At 36.5% G+C, this 24,415-nt stretch overlaps 3 protein-coding genes across 3 annotated transcripts in view; 1 reads left to right on the top strand and 2 right to left on the bottom strand.

The window, feature by feature from the left end:
- Positions 1–13,677, bottom strand: part of LOC103512482 (beta-1,4-mannosyltransferase egh) — an 82,734-nt gene extending 69,057 nt beyond the window's left edge. The window contains exons 1-2 of the mRNA XM_026825932.1: positions 12,336–13,677; positions 12,017–12,216 (exon numbers count right to left, since the gene is read on the bottom strand). Of these exons, the coding sequence (XP_026681733.1) occupies positions 12,017–12,216; positions 12,336–12,933 (798 nt within the window). The 5' untranslated portion in view covers positions 12,934–13,677. The remainder of the gene's footprint in view (positions 1–12,016; positions 12,217–12,335) is intronic.
- Positions 2,654–4,878, top strand: LOC113468773. Its single transcript, XM_026825930.1, has 2 exons — positions 2,654–3,792; positions 4,000–4,878. The coding sequence occupies exon 1, from the start codon at positions 2,782–2,784 to the stop codon at positions 3,742–3,744; it is 963 nt and encodes a 320-aa protein (XP_026681731.1). The 5' UTR covers positions 2,654–2,781; the 3' UTR covers positions 3,745–3,792; positions 4,000–4,878.
- Positions 13,678–14,801: 1,124 nt separating the features above from the next.
- On the bottom strand, positions 14,802–16,676 carry LOC103512481 (mitochondrial inner membrane protease subunit 1-like). Its single transcript, XM_017445427.2, has 3 exons — positions 16,288–16,676; positions 15,754–15,951; positions 14,802–15,432 (listed from the first exon to the last, which is right to left on the bottom strand). Exons 1-3 carry the CDS (start codon positions 16,405–16,407, stop codon positions 15,349–15,351), a joined length of 402 nt encoding a protein of 133 aa, XP_017300916.2. The 5' UTR covers positions 16,408–16,676; the 3' UTR covers positions 14,802–15,348.
- Between the last annotated feature and the right edge of the window lie 7,739 nt (positions 16,677–24,415).

Below are 24,415 nucleotides of genomic sequence, written 5' to 3'. Positions count from 1 at the left end.
CTTCTCTTTTTTCTATTTTAGTTTGATAGAGCGAACTGTAGCTGCTAATGTCTTATCATCCCGAAATCGAAGAGATACGGAAGACGGGATAGGAGAAAGCCAGCCGCTCCGAGAACGAACCTTATTTCTTTAGGATAAAATCCGCCGCGAGCGCGAACCGAACGCGCGACCTAATTGTATTTGAGAGAGAGGTTCATTTTCTTCATAATTATATTTTTTTTTCCTTTTTTTTTATTTCATGTGGTTGTTTGTTTGTTTATGGATTTCAGGATCAGAAAAGTCGAGTACAGACACATCATCTTCATCAGGCGGTCCACCAAACCCTACTGTATCTACTCGGAACTCTGTTATGCGTAGACTGCCTCCTCATAACAAAGGTAAGTCCTTTTCAACCCTAAATAATTTTCTGCGAGTAAGGGACCCTAAGTTCCTTAACAGAAAGGATACATTATTCCATTCTCTGTAAAGTTATCAGAACTGACTTCCTGTAGTGCTGATTCAAGCTCCCTTTCATCCAAAAGATTTTGTCCTTCGTCTTCCCGAAAAAAAAAAGAGAACGTTAAATTGAGTTGTTAAGTTATGTAAAATTGGCTTGATACCCACAAAAAGAAACTAAAAAGGGAAGGAAACTTCAAAAAGGAAACCGGGACAAATTGAATGCTTAGAATATTCCGTCCCAGTTGAAATTTGTGGAACAGGACCCACAGACTTGTGAGATCTCACGGATTGCCATTTGGCCCCCCGGAGCATCAATCATCAAAATCGGTCCAGTGCTATTGTTATTACTTTCTGGTATTAGGTAGGTACCAAGGTAAGTATTATTACCTAAGTGAGTAGGTAGTAAAGTACTATTACCTACTAGAGGTAAGTATTATTACCTAAGTGAGTAGGTAGTAAAGTACTATTACCTACTAGTCTCCAGATGTAATGGGACTGACTTCCTTCCTAGACATACTTAATCCGCACTAAAAATAAAGCACTTCGGTCTTCTTACTTACCTACATGAAGAACTCTTCTTTATATCCCACGTCCTGTCTACAGTGTAAGTTGAACCCATCATATGGAGAGCCTTAGATATTAGAGAGATAAATAATAAATATAGGTATTCTAATCCTATCAAAGCAGTAATCTTGTAGTACTTAGGTACTTTGGTACTTGTGTACGAACTTATCTACAAACGTCATCAAAACAACTGCAGTTACCGACACCAGATACCTCGGAAACTGAACCAGACATATGTATCACTTTCAGTAACATTGTCTACAAAACAGTCGAGACAAGTTTTTTTTTCCTAGATCCGTCGTTCCAAACGACTGATTTTAGCTTCCTAATAACACTTAGTAAGTGTAAGTAAGTGAGGAAATAGCAATAGGACCCTACAACTGCTCAGAAGTCGGCTGTTTTGCTTTGCCATTGTCCAATTACTTAGTTACTTACCAACTTACTAGTCAGACAGAGCTATGCATTTTTTTTTTTTTTTTTTTTTTTTTTTAATTTCAACAAGGTAGGCAGGTAGGTAGGTACTTAGGTACTTATACTATTGAAGACCTGGCTAGGTAGGTAAGAAAGAAGATAAGTTATTTTACGTTGAAAGCATTATGGATTGATTTTATATGTAGGTATATTTCGAAGTAGATCTCAAAATGTATTGTATCTACTTATTTTAAAACTTTAGAAAAATACCTACTTTAATGAATAATACAAAAGTACCTACATATATCTTTACAGTGAGCCTAGTTATTGGTATGAAAAGTCACGGAAGGGCCCAATAACCTATTTCTACATAATAGTTAACTACTGTAGAAAGCTATCCATGTAAAACACTACGAATCAATATCCAATGTTAGTAGGTACAATGTTACACCTGATAAAATTCACATGTCGGGTACAACGTTCAACACATGACAAGTAAAGTAGGTAGGTAACTATATACATAGGTATCTAGAATCTATAGATAATGCATGCCTACTATTGCCTACATCTACATATTACATATTTACATCCCAAGAGGAGTAATCGGCCAGTATAGTCCAACTATTAACCTATGTATGTAGATGTAAACAGATAGGTAATTAGGTACTAGCTACACGGGTGGGTAGGTATGTATACCTACATATACCTATTTCATATTTACATCCCAGGAGGGTTAATAGGCAAGTACCTAAGTAGGTATAGTCCTACTGCTTAAGTAGATCTTTTGATGTAAACATTACGTACTATGTTGTCCTTTGTTGCGCTACGCTCATACGTCATATTATGCTAAGTTTCTGCAAAAAGTTATGAGATCCCCCCAAAAAATACCACTTCGTGGCATGAAAAAAAACCCCGCCAACTCGTTCCTCCCAAAATAAATCAAGTGCCCACAAAAAGTAAAAAGAAACTTGAAATTTGGCAGGATGGTAAGTCTTGATGAGTATGTAAAGGGAAAAATCTGAAAATCGGCAAAAGTTGCACTGGGCGCCGCCCACAGGCGGAAACCGCTTTTTGGCGGTTTTCACAAAACGGTTAGGGATATCGAAAAAGTCATGAGAGTAGACTGCACTCCTCTTTCCTCTAATATTACTTCTGCTTCACTGCATTGGCGGCGTGCTTTCCCCTCATTGCACTCCTCTTTCCTCTAATCTCTAATCAGTTGTCACTGATTCTTTGTAGAATCAAGAGCGTTGAAATATTAACGTCTTTCATAAAATTAAAATTTAAAATTTATTTATTTTCAAAAATAAACAAATACCTATATCTACAGTGTGTATCTACAGAAATAGAAATAGTGTAACTTGTGAAATGGAGTGCATTATTTGTTCAGATGGACTAAACCCGGAAGACTCATTGAGGTGTAGTGTGTGTGCCAGTGTGCACCACTACTTCTGCGTGGGTCAAGGATTGAAGAACTTCAAGAAGATGAGTCAGGAGACCAAGGCGAATTGGAAATGTGCCACCTGCAAGGAGAAGATGAAAGTGAAGAACATCGCCTCCCCACCTCTTGGTTCAACCTTCACGGCTGGGAATGAAAATGTCCATCACTCAACCATCTTGCCGGAGGCTCTCACAAAAGATTATCTCGACACAAAGTTCAATCAATTGGAAAGCAAAATGTTCGAGATGGTGGAAAACCTGAAAAAGGATTTCAAAACTAGAATGGATGCCATGGAGACCAAGCTGGCTGAGAAGGACACCATCATTGAAGATTTGGAGTCAAGACTGGACGACCTGGAAAACAGAAGTAGAATCAGTAACATTGAGATTAGAGGAGTACCAGAGACCAAACACGAAGAAGTGAAGGCATTAGTGCAACGTATTGGTGTGGTCATTGGCTGTGGCGACATCCAAGAGGACGACATACAGGTCGCCCACCGAGTTGTTACAAAGAGAGCTGAAGGACCAAAGCCGATCATCGTTCATCTCAAATCAAGATGGCTCAAAAACAAATGGTTAGCGGCTCACAAGAAATACAAAGCAGAGAATAACTTTGCCCCCCTCAAGGCGTCGGAGATTCACCAGACATTCAAGGATGTACCGATATCAATGTTCGAACATCTCACGGCGAAAAGAAAATTCCTACTGTCAGAAACGAGAGCTTTTGCCAAACAAGCTAACTTAAAATATGTGTGGACCAGAGATGCTGTTATATTCGTACGTGAAGCCGAACATGCCAAGGTTCGAAAGGTCTCAAACCCGAAGCAACTAGAGGAGCTCAAAAATGTGTTCAAATACAAGGTAGGAGGAGCAGCAAGCAGTAACGCGTGAGTAATGTTGATCAGTCCCCAGTATCTCCCCATTTACAAAACCTACCATGTCTTCATGAATACTCTCTGTATTATCTCTCTTTGTATTATTTCAAACTATTCCCAGTCACGTTCCTACTACTTTATACTTTCAACATAGAGCAAAAAACCAAAATTAAGAATTACAAAGAAATACACAACATCAACAAAAAGATGGAAGAAATAGATAAAAACACTGATCAGTCCCCAGTATCTCCCCATTTACAAAACCTACCATGTCTTCATGAATACTCTTTGTATTATCTCTCTTTGTATTATTTCAAATTATTCCCAGTCACGTTCCTACTACTTTATACTTTTAAGATATAGTCATAGCTATATTCCCTTTATAATCTTATTACCCAAATTGTTTAGTACTAAAATATACTTACACTACATTCATATACAATGTGTTGGGCATATCCCGCACACATCATACCCATGTAATATAATACATACTTACCTTAGGTATACCTATAATGATAACATGTACTTCTCTCTACTTCAAACTAGAAAACACTTACCTACCATTTTTCTTCTGAATTCTAATTTATATAAGAGTAACTACCTACCACTTCTACCTCCCTCCCTCCCATGTCTAAACCTCCGTGTACAGATAGTTCTAATAATTAGCTCCCATGGCAATGGCTAGCGATCATATCCCCTTACTTGACATGGGGCAGGAGGAGATAGAAACACTGGAGGGTAACATAGACACAGCAGTACATTTCCTAAGTAGTGATCTTCCATCATTAAAAATATTTCATGTTAATATTTGCAGCATTGGTAAAAACTTCAACCAAATTTTGGTGGTGTTGAGGGCACTCAAGGCGGAATGTGATTGCATAGTGTTAAGCGAGGCTTGGTTAAAAGATCGGCCTAATCTAGAACTCTTCCAGATAGATAATTACACAATGTACCATACTAATAAACATTATAGACAGAATGATGGTGTGGTCGTGTACGTAAAATCCGAGCTACATAGCACATGTAGAGAACTCGATATTACGGACTCGAACGGACTAATTTTTACTCTTGTTAAAAATAAAAAAGAATTTGCTTTTGCAGCATTTTACCGCTCACCCAACGGGCAATACTGTCACTTCATCAATGCGTTGCCTGATGTTTTGAGTGCTATCAGCAAACCAAACACAGTAGGTATTCTGCTAGGTGATATTAACCTTAATATCCTTTTAGAAAAAGAAAGTAGAAACAATGTTTCTGAGTATTTAAATGTCCTTGCGGAAAACGGCTTCGTATCATATTGCAATGTACCTACTAGATTAAATAATTGTTTGGATCACCTTTTTGCTAGACCTTCTACGGATAAGAAAGGAGAAGCTTTTGTACTCCGGACTAACATTTCAGATCACAGTGCCGTACTTTTTAAATATAAACTCAATTCTGACAAACAAGCTAATCCACCTAAGATTAAGTCCTGGATAGAGATAGACTACAATTCAATTCGTTCAGAACTTGCTGAGGAAAAATGGGAAAATGTATTGTCTTGTCAAGATGCTAATCAGAGCGCAGATCTGCTCATCAAGCAACTCCAAGAATACGTCGAAAAAAATTCAGTTGTTAAACGTAGAAAGCAAATATTAAAAAAAACTCCTTGGATAACAGAAGGGTTAATAGCTAGTATTAAAAAAAGAGATGATTTGCACGCAAAGTGCAAAAGAGAACCGTTTAACATTGTGTTATTACAAAGATATAAACAATATAGGAACAAGCTTAACCACTTAATAAATAAAACAAAGAATAAGTATTACCAAAGTCAATTACAAAAAGCTGAAGGTGATAAGAGGATATGCCACTGCCCAATGGAATCTTGAATCTGCACAGTGGCAGTACCTAACAATACCGAGTGTGAGGCTTGCGCCACACCACTAACAACTTTGGAAGTTACGCCTATGTTGTCAAACCCATAAAATACACGAGACCTTGTTTAGACTGCTGGGGTAAAGGGACTTTTTGGTCTCATTCGAGCAGGATAAACAAAGTATATTCTATTCTATGTAGATAGGTAGGTAGATATATGGCTCCATGTCTAATTCCACCTTATTATAACCATAAAATACACGAGACCTTGTGTTTAAACTGCTGGGGTAAGTAAAGGGACTTATTACTTAGTCTCATTCGAACAGGATAAACAAGGTATATTCTATTCTATGTAGATAGACTATCTATGTGTGTTTGATAGTCTATTTTAATCTGTTTTTTAACTTTTTTTCTTAAAGTATTGTATTCACTAATTTGGTTGGAATTTTTTGATTTAACTTTTCTTAACCTCTCTTTTCTAAGGTATAACTTGATTGTATTTTTGTTCCACCAAAAGGGAAACTTTCTTTTGGAGTTCAATCTTTTTTTGCTGTTTTCAGGTATACACAACAAAACGGCATTTTTAATGTGATCATAGAAGAAATCCATCATTTGATCACAAGATGACATTTCTTTCATAGAATCCCAATCTACACTACTAAGTTGTTGTGATAATGCAGTGGGATTACATTTACCTATCATACTACTTAAAGATTGTGTATAATGAGCCATGTCCTATGGCATAGCTGAACGCATGTTTCCTGTGTATTAATTCAGTGGTGTATCATCCAAGGAACTTAGGGAAAGCTTTCTCTCTACGGTATAACTTAACTCCATAGGTACACAGCCCGCTTTGAGGCTTAGGTGTAGGAGTAAACAGCCCTAAAAGATGTGTTAAGGTTATACGAATCTACGAATTTCTACGGTATCATCACCCCCTCTTTTTATTTTTACCACTTGTCAAAAATAGGCAATGATTTAGTGATTACGTATAACCAAAATCAGTGAAAGTACCAAAGTATGGAAAAGTATTTCCATATTTTGCATTGTGTAGGGAATTTAAATTCCATATTTTGATCTAAATTGTCCAAATTCAAAATGCTACTTTTCTCTTGACTATTACCGCCGTATGTATGAAGTCTAAGTAAAGATAAACTTTAGTTTAACTTGAAATGAAAATCTTGCCAAATTTCATGAAATCTAGCCAGTTATCTCAAGAAATGACATGAAATTGGCAACATTGTTCGTCTTAAGTTAAACTTTAGTTTCTGGCTTTCATACATACGACGGTTAGACTTGTAAGATACTTTTCCAAATTTCCATACTTTAGTCATACATATTTAAGTATACTTAGGGCACTGATCGGCATACTGTAAATGGGGTTTACTGAGTCCCCTTTTGTAAATCTCACGCCACGCCACTGCCTATTTATGTTCATCATTATGCAAATAGTGTGGATGCGCTCATTAATGTCAGTTTATGTTCCAACATAAAAGACGATTAGGTAAGGTTTGACGCGACGTAAAGTATTCGTATAGGACGCGAATTAATTAATTGTGCGTCTATTGAAAAGGGAAGACATTGTTGGACTTATTTAACTCTTACTTGTATTTAACTACATTGTGAACAATAAAAGGTTAACTTTGGGCTTTTCTTTAGGTTGACATAGGTCGGTAATTTAAGAAGCTTGTCACGGAAATGTCACGAATTTTGGGACATCCTCTAATTTTTGAACTATGAATAGGAGAACAAATAACTAATAGGGTAAGTGTACCATTTATTCGCCCACCTAAAAAACGTACCATTTATTGGCCCACCTGCCCACATTTATTTTTCTAATTTTTGTTTTTATGACTACAATTTTTGACTAGCACTGGTTCGATAGCAGTCTTTAAGCCCTTTCTTTTGATGGAATTGGATCTTGAAAAAGTTCGTCCAGCTCAGACTTATGTGGCCAATAATACAGGTGGGCCAATAAATGGTACGTTTTTTAGGTGGGCGAATAAATGGTACACTTACCCTAGGTATGCTAGACAGACGAGGGTCAATTCCCTCGTAACAGAAGACATTGTTAAGTTAGACCTATTCAGCTCTTTAGCTCTTACTTACTCAAGTAGGTTATAGGTACTCGTAGGTATGTGGGTTCAATAGCCCTACATACTGGACTCCACACACAGGAATTTCGTCAGAAAAGACCCCCATTTTCCTTCTGGTAAGTACCCAAGTACCTACTTATGTACGTAGGTACATTGGTACATATACCTACTTAAATGTTTATTACAACTTGGATTTTATTATTTGGACTGAATGATCTCAGTACCTACCTACCTGGTACCTATTGTTATTACTTTCTGGTATTAGGTAGGTACCAAGGTAAGTATTATTACCTAAGTGAGTAGGTAGTAAAGTACTATTACCTACTAGTCTCCAGATGTAATGGGACTGACTTCCTTCCTAGACATAATCCGCACTAAAAATAAAGCACTTCGGTCTTCTTACTTACATGAAGAGCTCTTCTTTATATCCCACGTCCTGTCTACAGAATAAGTTGAACCTAATAGGTACAATCATTTAGCTAGATACCTACTTAGTTAGGTATGCAGGTACCTATTATACTTTTATACAACGTACTATTTATTATACCTACTTGGGGACTTGGAACTTGTTATAGGTACCTTACCTACATCCTATCAGGGAGCCTCAGATATTAGAGCTTACTACCTGTATGTAGGTACTTACCAACTACTTACTTACTTACTTACTTACAATACCTACCTAAACCTACCTACCTACATCCATTATATGGAGAGCCTTAGATATTAGAGATAAATAATAAATATAGGTATTCTAATCCTATCAAAGCAGTAATCTTGTAGTAGGTACTTTGGTACTTGTGTACGAACTTATACTACAAACGTCATCAAAACAACTGCAGTTACCGACACCAGAATAACACCAGATACCTCGAAAACTGAACCAGACATATCACTTTCAGTAACATTGTCTACAAACACAGTCGAGACATGTTTTTTTTCCTAGATCCGTCGTTCCAAACGACTGATTTTAGCTTCCTAATCATACTTACATAGGTACCTAAGTACCTACTTGTAAGTAAGTGAGGAAATAGCAATAGGACCCTACAACTGCTCAGAAGTCGGCTATGAAACCACTTGGTGGATTAGACAAACTGACTTGTAGTGGTAAAGGTTGATTCTTCTGTCTACATAGGCGCTATTACTATCATTATTATGTATTCCTAGTGAAAAACAAACTTCAAGCTAACTAAAATGATTCTCTGGCTTGACTACTTGACTTTTCATCCACTTCTGTTACCAACTTACATCGAACTTTGCCACTTTTGATTCAATTTTAACAAACTAGTTTGACACAGACACGATTTAACCTATTACCGAGTTGGTATTGGATTACAGGAAATTTAGCTCAAGGAGGTTAATTATAAATTAAGTTATTAAGAAGGTAGGGAGAATAAATACTTGATTTTAACTTTATATTTACACACAGAAATAAAATAAAACCGATTAAAATTCTTCCGAACTCACATAAAACAATCAACCGCCCATCAAAATAGCATAGCGAGCTAGAAAGAAGGGCGTCTCGCGACTATTTCACTAATTTCATCCAACGACGAGGACAAGCGACAAGAAAAAGAAGAAAATGGATTGACGAGAGACGCAAAACAAAATGGTGTATGAGAACATGGCCACCTTCCCCTACTTTGAATAGTGTGCATAATTTTTTATCGATACTGTGCATAATTTTTAGGCACCCTGTTCATGTGTACCGAAAATAATTTTCTTCATTTTTACTTTTTTTTTTTAAACTTAGTACCTACTTAGGTACCTACTTGAAAAAAATCTGACCATCGAAAATTTGACCCGATTACATTACTTTCCTTCCCGACCGTTACGGGATAATGGTACATCCTAGAAGAAAAGTGTAAATGTATAATATGTAGGAAATAAAAATACAAACAGCTTTCTAATTCATTGTTCATAAAAAAAATTACCGGAAACGAGATATTGTAAGGGAACACCTCTCAATATATTGGACAATTTTTAAGGATTTCCCTATAGTAGCAGCATATCCCAAAAACGGGATCGACCATTACGGGATAATAATATCCAATGTTAGTAGGTACAATGTTACACCTGATAAAATTCACATGTCGGGTACAACGTTCAACACATGACAAGTAAAGTAGGTAACTATATACATAGGTATCTATAATCTATAGATAATGCATGCCTACATCTACATATAACATATTTACATCCCAAGAGGAGTAATCGGCCAGTATAGTCCAACTATTAACCTATGTATGTAGATGTAGACAGATAGGTAGGTACTAGCTACACGGGTGGGTAGGTACCTACATATACCTATTTCATATTTACATCCCAGGAGTGTTAATAGGCAAGTACCCAAGTATAGTCCTACTGCTTAAGTAGGTCTTTTGATGTAAACATTACGTACTATGTTGTCAAACCCATAAAATACACGAGAGCTTGTTTGGACTGCTGGGGTAAAGGGACTTTTTAGTCTCATTCGAGCAGGATAAACAAGGTATATTCTATGCTATGTAGATAGGTAGGTAGATATATGGTTCCATGTCTAATTCCACCTTATTATAACCATAAAATACACGAGACCTTGTGTTTAAACTGCTGGGGTAAAGGGACTTATTAGTCTCATTCGAACAGGATAAACAAGGTATATTCTATTCTATTCTATGTAGATAGACTACATAGGTAGGTACTACCTACATGGATAGGTACATAGGTAGGTACTACCTACATGGATAGGTACATAGGTAGGTAGGTAAATGCCTCCATGTCTAATTCCACCTTATCATAACCTGACTAGTGACCATCTCTCAACATGCCATCAATTTTGTCCAAAACAAAGGCCCCTGAGTACCAACGTGTGTGTTATGTGTGTTCAAAGCCTTTATCTTCTGCCTTATCGCCCAATCATCAATTAAGTCTCCCCTCAAGCCAAAACTCGGACCCTCATATTCATATTATCTATAGGCAGAGTGGCATGACATATCGCGTGCACGACGCGTGCCCAACATGTGTGCCACCTTATCTGAAACACACTGTAAGTAGATCCGGTTGAGCTTTAGGACTCTTGAGATATTTTTTATGTTCCTTTAATTGTATGTAGAGATACTTTTGTATTTAAATACACGGATATTATGACTCCCTTTAAATGGGTGTTTCGGTACCAAAGTTTTTTACTTTCTATTTTTTAATACAATAAGTAACTAAAGGTAGATAATTTTCATTCTAGACAACACTCGAGTACCACTTACTTATGTACATAACTAGGTACATTCTTATTTAGTTGCAAAATTAATTGCTGACCTCATTCTCTCTTATGCCTAGGGAGTAACAAATCCCTCATATTAAAAATAAATTCAGGTATGTGAGGAGCCGCTATGATTAGTAGCTAACACGTCAGTGCAGTGGACACTGTAATATAACTCAGTTATTAGTTTGTTATATCACTTAGCTACCTATAAGGCAAGTAATGGTATGTACCAGCTGAGACATAATTTCAACTAGGTGAGTATCTGAGTGGGGGTTAATTTATACAGGATGAATTAGCTGCTCTAAGTAAAATGGAAGTATGTACCTGCTAAGCAGAAGAGCATGGGTTCAACTCCAATTTTTTTTTTTCTCCCCCTTGTTTGTATGACATTTTTGATCACAATAATGGACCAGTAAAAAAGATAAGGTGGTAAAGAGTGTAATACCTATTAGCAGAGTCATTTAGTAAGTTAAAACTTGGGCAAACAGAAGAAGTAAGTAAATACTTCTTTTTAAATCAGTACAGGGAAGTAATAAGTCAGTTTGTAGGTAACACTGAGTGTGTGCACAATATTAAGGCAAAAACACCCTGTAGGTATTTGGTGTCTAGTTTAGAAGTAGACACCTAGGTTAATGTGCATTGTACATTAATTGTTTATCTTGGACTTTGCCCAAAACATGTAATTTTTATTAATAACCAAGTACTTAGCTAGGTATCTAATGCTAGTAGGCATCTACCTACCCAATACATAGGTAGGTATTGTGAGCATTCATGATAAGAAATATTTTACACATAAAGTATTGACCCGGGGTTAAAGCAGGTCAGTAAGTACAAGTAATTTACATTCTGTTCAATAAAGTAGTATTGAAGTATGATAAAGTAGTAGTTTACACTTTGTTGGGGTTATCACTTACTTGACCACATATTATTGAAAATTGGAATTTTTTGTTTGTGCAAAAGCCAAAGTGCTTTTCAACATGAAATTTTAGAACTGGGATTAAAAGGTACTTACTACTTACCTAGATACGTAAGTAGGCACTTCGGTTTTTACTTACTAAGAAACTAGGCAAATAGAAATTAATTTAAGTTATGTAGCTTACCTGAGTTACTACATAGGATCCTTTCCAACTGAGCAGAGGTTTGTGGAACAGTGAGAACTGAAGTCGTAGCTTGCCCATATCATCTGCCACTCTGAAGCTATCTGCCAGGGTAGTCACCCAATTCACAACTTCTTCATTAGCATAGGTGATCAATCCTTGTCCAAAGTGATGTTTGCCATCCAATACAAAGTTAAGTACACCTCGAATAGAATTTTCAGTAAGAAGAGTCTCCTCGTCCAAATGGACAACCCAGTCTGATCCAGATAAGATATTACTTGTCCAAAGTGATGTTTGCCATCCAATACAAAGTTAAGTACACCTCGAATAGAATTTTCAGTAAGAAGAGTCTCCTCGTCCAAATGAACAACCCAGTCTGATCCAGATAAGATATTCACATTGTCTTCTAGGCAGTACTGTAGAGCTCTAGCTTTAAATAAAGCCCCACTCTTTGTTTTGTAAGACTTGGGTACTACAACTTCTCGTATCCTCCTGTGAATAGGTAGACCCACTGGTTTATCTGTAACAACTTCTATGATGTAGTTTTCCAAGCCTGCTTCATTACATCTTGCCATGTTGCGAGCCACATTATCCTTCACCAACTGAGCATAATCTCCTCTTGTAACAATCCTTATACAAATGAATGGTGCCAGGAGAGGTGAACCTTTCAACACTACTTTATCAGGGAAAGCATTGTAGAAAACTAACCCAGCAAAGTTGAACAGCACTTGTGGCAGAGGCAGAAATGTTAGATATCTTAAAATATACAAAATACTACATCCAAAAAATCCATACCGAACCCAAGGGTCAAATGTAGACTCTGGTGTTAGTTTAACACCTCCAGTGAAGAGCTCAAACACAACGATAACAGTGAACAAGAGGAGGCAGTGTAGCAAGTGTTTGGAGCGACTGCTTAACATGGTGGATGCCAATCCTTTTCAACATACAGATCTCAACATTGAACACTATGATACCAGGGGAAATCCAAGAAGGATTAGATGCATCTTTTGGTTTGATTTTGAAACATAATTGTAGAGGTTGGAACTTCACTGGGATATCCAGAAACTAAAAATCACAGCACTGATAAAATTATTTTTTGTTAACTCTAAAATCTAGATGTTATAGGTATCTAGGAACATTAGTAATTAAAACTGAAACCACTTGGTGGATTAGACAAACTGACTTGTAGTGGTAAAGGTTGATTCTTCTGTCTACATAGGCGCTATTACTATCATTATTAAGTATGTATTCCTAGTGAAAAACAAACTTCAAGCTAACTAAAATGATTCTCTGGCTTGACTACTTGACTTTTCATCCACTTCTGTTACCAACTTACATCGAACTTTGCCACTTTTGATTCAATTTTAACAAACAAGTTTGACACAGAAACGATTTAACCTATTACCGAGTTGATATTGGATTACAGGAAATTTAGCTCAAGGAGGTTAATCATAAATTAAGTTATTAAGAAGGTAGGGAGAATATATACTTGATTTTAACTTTATATTTACACACAGAAATAAAATAAAACCGATTAAAATTCTTCCGAACTCACATAAAACAATCAACCGCCCATCAAAATAGCATAGCGAGCTAGAAAGAAGGGCGTCTCGCGACTATTTCACTAATTTCATCCAACGACGAGGACAAGCGACAAGAAAAAGAAGAAAATGGATTGACGAGAGACGCAAAGAGCTTTTTTTATCGAGTTTTAAATTCGCCCCAAGGATTTCTGAAGCATGCAATCTATTTTATCAATTACTTGATTAATCGATAATAATTATAATCGAGTAAGCTAAGAGAGGTACAAGCGTCAATAGACAGGTTTATCAGGTCTAGCACGCTTCATATATAATCAAATTCATAGTCGGTTTCTGCTAGCAGTAGCTCAAAATTTCAATGTTATGTTTAGGCTGTTTTTATGTACAGGGCTGAGATAGGCCATTCTCGGCCTTTCTTGGCGAGTGGAAAATGATGTGGTAACTTAACACAGAGCCTTCATGAGCTTGTAAACTTGTAAAGTTGGCGGGAAATTCGAAATTTTGATTTTTTTTTTTTTTACTTTGAATAGTGTGCATAATTTTTTATCGATACTGTGCATAATTTTTAGGCACCCTGTTCATGTGTACCGAAAATAATTTTCTTCAATTTTTTTTAAACTTAGTAGGTAGGTACCTACTTGAAAAAAATCTGACCATCGAAAATTTGACCCGATTACATTACTTTCCTTCCTACTTCCTATAGGATAAGGAAAGTAAAAAACCACTCTGAGGCTTGGGTGTAGGCGTAAATAGCCCTAAAAGGCGGGTTAAACATTTCCAAATCTACTTCCTCGTGTGTACCTCCTACTTGAAAAAAATCTGACCATCGAAAATTTGACCCGATTACATTACTTTCCTTCCTACTTCCTATAGGATAAGGAAAGTAAAAAATCACTCTGAGGCTTGGGTGTAGGCGTAAATAGCCCTAAAAGACGGGTTTCCAAATCTACTTCCTCGTGTGTACAAAGGTACTTGAATAATTTGTAATTTACCCTGTAGGTAGGTACCTAAACACCCTACATAAAAGGACATGTGGTTCATGATGCACTCAGCCTTTTGTCTCTAATTTTTAGTATGATATATGTTATTTGTTGGCTACGCACCTGAACGTGTACTGTCGGGCTTCGCGCTAAGAAATGGCTTTGCACCCAAAAATAACAATCAGTAACTACCTTGGATCTTGTTCAATCTAATATGGTCCATTTCGTTGGACGTTCTTCATGCATCTGTACTTTATAGTAAATGCGTCAATAAACACCATCAGGTTCCAAGCACAACTTTTAATTTTAAAACTTAACAAGTAAATAGAATGTTAACAAGCAGAATGTTCTAGGTACGAATTAAGGTCTAAATTTGGCAAAAAAAAAAAACAGGGGCAGAAAGGCAGTACAAGTGGGAGAACTTACAAGGCCCTCAGTATTGCCCCTCAAATCTCCCCTAACATTCTGCACCTGTAAGGACTCAGTACTTCCTTCTCTTTTTCCATGTGATTGAACAAACTACAGAATTAACCAGGATACACAATAAAGATTTCCTTTCAGTTCTTGATATTTAATCAAGCAAGACTGAATATTGCAAGGTCATGCACATAATATAAATATCCTGACTAGAAGATAAACCAGATCAGACATGCCTACCTATTACAAAACATTTCAAAAAATAAAATACCTGCCTATACCCTCAGTGAGCACTCCTAAATAAAAAGCAAAGGGAAAAATGAAAACAGTGGCAAATTTTCCCCAATGAGGACTCCCTACATAATCATTTGACTCAAATATACCTACACAACATTTATCAGCTGAAGATTTTCAGGTCATTTAAAGGCCAGATCCTGCAGATGACTTTACCCCTCAATAGTCCCTGAGGTATGGGACCATACTCTCGTAAAAAAATTGGAGAAGGAATTAAAAAAAAAAAAAAAAAAAAAAAAAAAAAAAAAAAAAGCTGCCTACAGGTATCTAATGCTTAGGCTACTTTAGATACCTAGAAAATCGATAATTGTAGTAGATCAAAATTAAACTACCTAGATGTCCTAGATTAATTATTTGAAACTAGATATCTCTATCTAGTAATGTCAGGAGGTGCACAAATGTCAAGAGCACTGCCCAGCCTATATGAGCATGAAATAGATTTTCCATATTTTGGCAATTTAAAGATTGATATTGAATTTCATTGCTACATTTAAATATAGGAACTCACTTTTTGATATGAATAGCCTGCCCAAACTCTATCACCTGGAAGTCCTGTAACTCGTTTACAAATTAGTTGATTTCTGTCATGAGGAAGTTTGGCGATGACAATGTCTCCCTTGTCAATGCGTTTCATCCAAACACTCATCTGATCAGAGATTACCACATTGTTAGTGTATATTGTTGGCTCCATGGAAGGTCCTGTGCACTAAAAAAAGACAATTGTATGCAATTAGATTTCATTTAAAAAAAAAGTGTGATTGAGGGAACTATAACAAAGGAGGACTCATTTGCCTGAAATTGTGAAATTGAAGAAAGAAGGAGGACAGGATTGGAGAAAGCCAGCTGTTCTGAGAAGCCTTATTTGTTTTGAATAAAGTTTGCCCCAGACAGGGATAGAACCTGCAAAATCACACTTACAGGCTGGCAGTCTTATGTTAACATGTTTCTACTTGGGTAGAAATTTAGACAATATTAAATTTGTTCCATTACCTATAGAGTTGTAGACTGATGGGTAAGTAGACCAGTAGGTAAGTACACTTACAAAAACAAAGTCGCCGAAGTACTCCATCACACAGTGTGTGACACATCCAAACTTCACCAAGTACCATAGGGTACCACTGAACTTCTTGAGAACTCCGGTGAAATTAGAATTCACGACCATTTAGACTTCAGTTTGAAAATCTTGAAATGGTCTTTATCTTCCACTCTGACCATTTATTTTTAACCGCACTGTTATATCATTTTCTTATCACTTGAAGTTGTGGATGTTTAGTGAATATAAATTTATCATTAAGTAGGTAGATAGGCAGGTATGATAAAAGGAAGGACAAAAGTAAATTAGCACAAAAGTTGGACTTTCAATAGTAAAAACCTCATATATTTTTAGCAGAAAATGTCACTAAGAAAAATTATTTAAAATCCCTATCGATAAAATATTTGAAATTTCCCGCTCTGATTTATTAAAAGATTTGTTTACATTCGTAGTTTTGTTTTTCCTCACTGAATGCAGCACGTGCTTGGGAACGACTGCGTAGTTCTTCACAAGACCGATAGATGGCACCACGTAATTAATTTTTTTACGCTGAACCAGTAGTGGCGATAGCACGTTGAATACACAACTTCCCGATGGTTCACTGAAGTTAAGCTACATTGACAGTGGTTGGTATATGTATGGGTGACCATCTGGGCAATCACGAGCTGTTACTGCCGCTGTTTTTTTTTATGATAATACCTATGCAATATAGGTAATAATGATGGATGTATTCTACATTTTGAATTTAAGTATTAATTTATTAAATGCTTGTCATAAATAGGTAGGTGCACAGATACCTACCTAATGTTCATTATTTCAGGTCAATTTTTTTTTTTTTTTTTTTCAATTTAAACATTCAATTTTTTTCAATATAATATGTAGACCTATGGCACCACGTAACTAGTGGTTCTGTGAACTGAAGACCTCACTCAGATTCCTTTGCCTAAGCTAAACTTTAACAATAACGTCCTCTCATATCGACAATAAAATTGTTGTTTAACTTGGTACCTACATATTTGAATTTTGGACAAATTTAGGATTTAGAAAAATGTCCTGCTTTGAAAAATGTCTTCTGGATAATTATGTATTAAAACAGAAATAAAACTATCTACACGTCTTATGTAGGTACCTATATCTAAAAAAAAAGAGGTGACACTATTTTAAAACCTGTCAATCACTCTAAAAAATAAAATTAAAGAATTTTTGATTTTGAACCTTTTAAACAAAACAAAAGATTTACCTTTGGTTCATTTTGAACCTTTGACAGAACAATAGATTGTCAAGGGTTTACCATCTTGACTTCCCACGCATATGAATATGTATTGATATGCGCGGCAACTGTATTGGGGGATCGTAAAGCTTTGAAAGATCGTAACGGGGGGCCCGTTCAACTTTGGGGCCCCAAATTTCAATCAGCGACGTGCCTTGATTCAAGGAACATAAGTACCAAATTTCATCAAAATCAGACCAGGCAATCGCGAGTTATAGCGGAACATACAGACATCCAAACCAAATGCAAAACGGTCGAGTTTAGTTCACCACGTAATTAATTACCTATGTAGGTATAGTTCTAATGTTTTCGACAGTAGTAGTCTTTTTTTTTTCTTTACTTTTCAAGTTAAATTCGGAATTCGGAGTCAGTTAAAGGTCACATACATACATACGTACACATAATTATTATTTTTGTTATTCAGTACCTATCATGGATATAACCCTGTAATCAGAAGCAGTTCTTAGTTTAAGTTTAAAGAGAGAGAAAGAGGAAGGATAACGTCCAGCCCGAGACGAGCTGCAAACGTTCGCAGCAGCATTTATAATTGTTATTCTTTTATTTTTTATCGGGACAGAATGGCGTCCGAATGCTGAACTTCAAGGCGTGATGGAGTCTGCTGTCGTCTTGATTGTTTGCCATATTTGAGACAGTAACTTCCATAATTATAACCGAAGCTTGTCTGCATTTTCTTAGAACCATGCTTGTCCTTGAAGGTCAGGTATTAATAAGTCCCTAATTGGTGTCAACATTGTCAACGAATATGGAAACATTGTAGTATTGCTGCAAGGAAAAAGAAAGGAAAAACTTTTTCCTCTAGAAATGTAGACCGGTTTAAGGGTTTCAAAGAAGGAAAGGTTCAAAGAGACAAAAGATCATAGGTATTTGATCGAAACTTTTGTTGACGGTCTGAAAAGGGTCTCTCAATTTTCTTTGTTGATATTTCTAGCCTCGATGGATTCAATTTTTAAACTTCCATCACAATCATCTTGAATGCTTGGACCTCCATCGATATCTAAATCTTTTTCCTCTTCAAAATTGTCGTAGGTGTGACAAGTTTCATTGTCGTTTTTTCCATGTAGACGAGGGTATCCTCCTCGATTGGCTTCACTTTCAATTTTAGTGTCTTCTTCAGGAGACGTCATACCGTTAGGTTTAATTACTTCATTTCTTACAATATTTATATTGTTTATAGTAGTGAGTACAGTATTGTGTACTCTAGCATCAGCGTCAATGTCAAAGATCTTCTTCTCCTTGAGAACTTCTTCATATTCTTCTTCTACTTTATATTCATCTTGTTTTTCTTTCATAATCTTCTACTTTATAGATTTATGTCTTCTCTTGTTCTCTTCTTCTCTCTATCCATAAGGCAACTACAAACGCTTCTGTCTGATTGCCGACTTCAAGCATATCTTGTTGCCAACAAAGTTGTCAAGAAATGCACGCTGTTTCTGGCTTTTTATTTTAGTCTCCTTGAGAACTTCTTCATATTCTTCTTCTACTTTATATTCATCTTGTTTTTCTTTCATAATCTTCTACTTTATAGATTTATGTCTCCTCTTGTTCTCTTCTTCTCTCTATCTATAAGGCAACTACAAACGCTTCTGTCTGATTGCCGACTTCAAGCATATGTATCTTGTTGCCAGCAAAGTTGTCAAGAAATGCACGCTGTTTCTGGCTTTTTTATTTTAGAATATAGATAGGTGCATTAGGTACCTTATAGGTTAGAGTGGTAAATTCAATTAACCTCAGTGCTGATTTTCTCGTTTTAAATGACACCAATGGTTTGTAGATATACTGGTAGTGTAGTTACCTTGCAGGTACCTTATAGGTTAGAGTGGTAAATTCAATTAACCTCAGTGCTGATTTTCTCGTTTTAAATGACACCAATAATTTGTAGATATACTGGTAGTGTAGTTATCTTGCTAGTTGCTACTACCAGCTGTACCAATACGTGCTTTGTGTGCTTTCTGATAACAGCCATAATATTGGTCATACCTATACTGTTATCTGACTTGGGGTGAATATCTTGGGTGCTAGGTCTACCTTAGCAACCAGATAGTAAATATGTATAGTTATAGTTACTCATAATCACATTAAAAGAAATCCTAGGTAAATACGAAGGTGTATCTCTCCAGTTAACTAGAAGATAACCAACTCCATATCTACAAGTTCGAGCGATAGGAGGTTCTATTTCTTCCAACTTCCAATGTTTTTTTTTTATTTCAATTTATTTAATAATCCTTGTAAGTAACCATATTAAACCAGATAACAAAGAATATTATATAAATTCACTCTGGTCTTTCAGTTTTGTACCCAATAAATTTGTAGGAATATAGAGACTTCATTTTTTTTTATTACATATATCTGTGACAAGGCGACAACTGACAAATAATAGGTACGACAGTTTTTCTGCGCTTGAAATTTAAACGGAGGCTCAGTACCAGTCGATCGTGGAACAGGCCACGATAAAGTTATTTAAGATATCTATCAGGTCTACCCCGTGAAAATCAAGGGACTAAGGAGCTGCAAGTCAGCCTTGTTAGCTTAAGTTTGGGATGGGACGATTCAGGTCTACCCCATAAAAATCAAGGGACTAAAAGGAGCTGTATCCCAGGCTAGTTAGCTTGAAAGATCAGGTCTACCCCGTGAAAATCAAGGGACTAAGGAGCTGCAAGTCAGCCTTGTTAGCTTAAGTTTGGGATGGGACGATTCAGGTCTACGCCATAAAAATCAAGGGACTAAGGAGCTGTAAGTCAGCCTTGTTAGCTTAAGTTTGGGATGGGACGATTCAGGTCTACCGCATAAAAATCAAGGGACTAAAAGGAGCTGTATCCCAGGACCCAGGCTAGTTAGCTTGAAAGGTAACTCGTCTCCCTTGTCCCCCTTGTAAGCGCTCTGTCTCTCTTAAAGCGCTAAGTCACAGGTGCAATTCTCACCCAGAGCGGGTTTTGTCCTGAACAGAGTGAACAGCTAAGGATCGTTCTCGGAACGGCCCCACTCAAGCTGGCTAAGGTCTTCTGAAATTGAAAACACTTGTAGAAATCGCCTACCTAATAGAATGTATAGGTACGTAGTAATTTCCGAACCTCTTATTCAAAAATGGAGTTGACGATGTTAGGACCTCATAAACTACCCTAATCTGAAAACCGGACAATTTGCTTCGCAGAAACCTTCCATTAGCACGGAGGTCTACGAAAACCCCATTAGGAAACGTTTAAAATTTAGAAGAAGATAAAAAATCAGACTTAAATAACCTTAATGTACCTACCTCGTCTCATGAAAAAGCTTACTTTTGAGAACCTACCTAAATTACCTACGTACCTACTCAACACAAGAGCATTTTCGTCGCCAAACCGAAAATCAGTAAATCCCCAAAAGACACACCTGGGGTTTTATCAGTATTGTGTAATTTTCTACTGATCGTGCGTCAGACGCCATTATGTAAACTTATGTACTTATTTTATTTAACATTATATATTATTATGTAAACTGGTTCGAGGAATTACTGATAAAGTGACTAACTGGCTAACTAGTCGCCGGTAATATCTACCATATGAGGACTAGTGACTTATGACTCTTATGAAGTAGTCCAGGTACTATCAACAATATGGTAATAGTTTAGATAAAAGCTCTCAACTACTCTGAATCTGAAATTATTATAGCTGTTATAGACGACTAATCGAAAGTTATAGAGGACTATCTACTTTGAAGTAATTTGAAGTTATAGAGTTGGCGACTTTGGTCTATCGTTATTAGTAAGCTTTTAGTCATCGACACAAAGAGTAAAGTTAGGAGTAGATTAATGTGGATCAATACGAGCGAAAACCAGTTCCCAACTTGTGACCTATATATTATTATGTAAACTGGTTCGAGGAATTACTGATAAAGTGACTAACTGGCTAACTAGTCGCCGGTAATGCCCTCCATGTATGAGGACTAGTGACTTATGACTCTTATAAAGTAGTCCAGGTACAATATCAACAATATGGTAATAGTTTTGATAAAAGCTCTCAACTACTCTGAATCTGAAATTATTATTATTATAGCTGTTATAGACGACTAATCGAAAGTTCTACTCTGAAGTTATGTTGGCGACTCTGGTCTATGGTTTTAATAGTAAGCTTTTAGCTTTTAGTCATCGACACAAAGAGTCAAAACTGGTAAGAGTAGATTAATGTGGATCAATACGAGCGAAAACCAGTTCCCAACTTCTGATCTCGTAAAATAAAGCATTAGGTCCTAGCTTTGGACCTACAGAAGATAATATTCATCAACTTTACTATTTACTATGAATAATAACTATAGTTGTCATAATAACTATAGTTGGTACTAATGTGGGTTTATAAAAATAAAGCATATAGAAAACCATCTCCAAAGTCTGTTCTCATAAAGTACCTAAACATAAACAATTATTCAAATTTATAAGTAAGGACCTTCGGAGGACGAGATTCATCAACTCTTCAATACCCATCAACTTTTGATTCTGCTCACTAATTGAATCATTAGGAAGGTTTCGGAGTTTAATACCCCCAATATTAGGTACCTAATAAAATAATAATCAATTCATCAGAAGGTATAATATACCTACGCACTGGTAGGTATATTTTATTCAATAATTAACTTAAAATGGTAGATGGAGGATCTCGAAAAATTAGCATAGAGCTACCAGAAGTACCAGACCAATGCCTTCCATGGAAGCTCTTATGGTCTTAATAGGAGCTTTACTATCTACACATTCGCTGTAGAAGTGGAGATGGTTTACAATCTTTAGATGGTTAGATAATAAAGCAATTTTCGATCAATAAATAAATAAACTGAAGTTAATCACGATCAAAGAGTTCTGGTAGCGATATAACCTGCGTGAATTAAGAATGGCCGCTAATTATTGCCTGTAGTCTTGCGTTTCGAGCAAATTTGCTGGTGGTCTCTTGTAAAAGCGATTCTCTACTAATCGACTGCAAAGAGGTGTACCTATCTGGTACACCTCTTTGCGAGCATGGATATGGATAATAAACTGAAGTTAATCACGATCAAAGAGTTCTGGTAGCGATATAACCTGCGTGAATTAAGAATGGCCGCTAATTATTGCCTGAAAGCTTGTAGTCTTGCGTTTCAAGCAAATTTGCTGGTGGTCTCTTGTAAAAGCGATTCTCTATACTATTCGACTGCAAAGAGGTGTATCTATCTGTTAGTGCCAGTAGGTAGCCTATTGATGAGTCAGTCTTTATGCTGATACATGGCGAGTTCTGAGAAAAACATGGTAGGTATCTGTCTACGATTTATAAACATACTTGGTTCAATTTTGTAAAAGTCGTGACCATGAAACCGATTAGTGGTTGGAAAATTTGAACTTTGAAGACATGAAATGAAGCAGAAAGAACGCATGTTGCAAAAATAACGCATAGATAACTCGTAGGTAACGAAGCATACGTTCGTATGTTTTCTAGATTAGCATGGATTGGTTCGGCCATTGTTTTAGTTCTTTACGAGTAGGTAATCTATTATCTATTGACTAGTAAAACGAGCTGTGACTTTAAAATTGGTCCTTGAGAAAAAGAGGAATCCCTTAATGCCCTAAACCCGAACGAGAGGACCATTTCCCTATTCCTGAGAACATTACCTTTGTTCTTTCTCTGTCATTATACCTCCTTAGAATCCTTCTTTATACTGTAGATAACTAGATTATCTAACTTGCCACCCCATAAAGCCACATTTTCTAACATTCTAACTTCTAACACATCCCCTCTTCTTCTTCTGTTTCAGGAACTCTTCTCCCAGCTACAATCCAGTCATGAGTCCGCCCTCCCACCTGACGCTTTGCGGCGGGCGCTCGCAGAGTCTTTCTTCGATCAGCAACGCTTCCAACTGGGCTTCATGGACGATGCTGCGGAGTGCTTCGAGTACAAACCCATGCTTGAGTGACTTCTGTATGTTGACATTGGTATCTACTTCCAACAGTCTTCATAGCTGAGATTATTAGAACTCAATCCAAGAGTTGAGAGCATTGAGAGTTCATAGCTACTCGTAACTCGTATGTTCGCTGACACAGGATATGACCGAACTGCAAACCTTGTGAAGAGGGGATACTGGGATACCCCCGAGTCTCCTGTGAGATTATCGGGATGCTTTGAAAGACCCGTTAAAAGAAGAAGAAGAAGAAGAAGAAGAAGAAGAAGAAGAAGAAGAAGAAACACTTCAACAATAGGTAGGTATAATTACCTATATAATTAGCATGGTATACAATCATGCAATATTTGTGTCCCATTTCACTTCAACACTTGAGCAGTCAACTGCTATTTCGTCAATGGCACTTTGTTAGACATAATAAGCTATTCAGAAACATTCAGATGAAACGAAGAAAAGTCAACGCCTACCATAAGAACGCGACCTGTACCTATTTGGATTTGGAAAGTGGACGAGAAAACAGGATCAAAAGGAAGAAATTAAAGAGAAAGACGGTAAGAAGAATAGAAAATAGGGGTAAAAATAATAAAAATAAATGATGAGCAGATGTGGGGTGAATACGAAATGGAATTGGGAAGATTTGCTAGAATTTTATTTAGTTTTTTACATAATGCCCTACGGCTAACGTACGAAGTCAACTTTATGGTAGGTACTAAGGGAAATGGAATAAATTAGTAGATATATATGTATACCTAACTAGATATCATGCACTTCTGACTCAAACAAGTCAAGTCTAGTCTGTACTACGAGGATACTAATGTTAGGTAAGTATATGGCCGTTTAAAAGATATCGAAGTACATTTTTCTTAAACGGCAAAAGGTATGCATACCAGGTAAGTGAGTGTAAGTGTTTTATCTGTCTTAGTCTACAAAAAAAAAAAAAAAAAAAAAAAAGGAAAG

Source organism: Diaphorina citri, unplaced genomic scaffold, assembly GCF_000475195.1.
Source record: "Diaphorina citri unplaced genomic scaffold, Diaci psyllid genome assembly version 1.1 scaffold843, whole genome shotgun sequence".
Lineage (NCBI taxonomy): Eukaryota > Metazoa > Arthropoda > Insecta > Hemiptera > Psyllidae > Diaphorina > Diaphorina citri.
The sequence above is the reverse complement of the archived record's forward strand: the minus strand, read 5'-3'. Positions and strand labels throughout refer to the sequence as shown.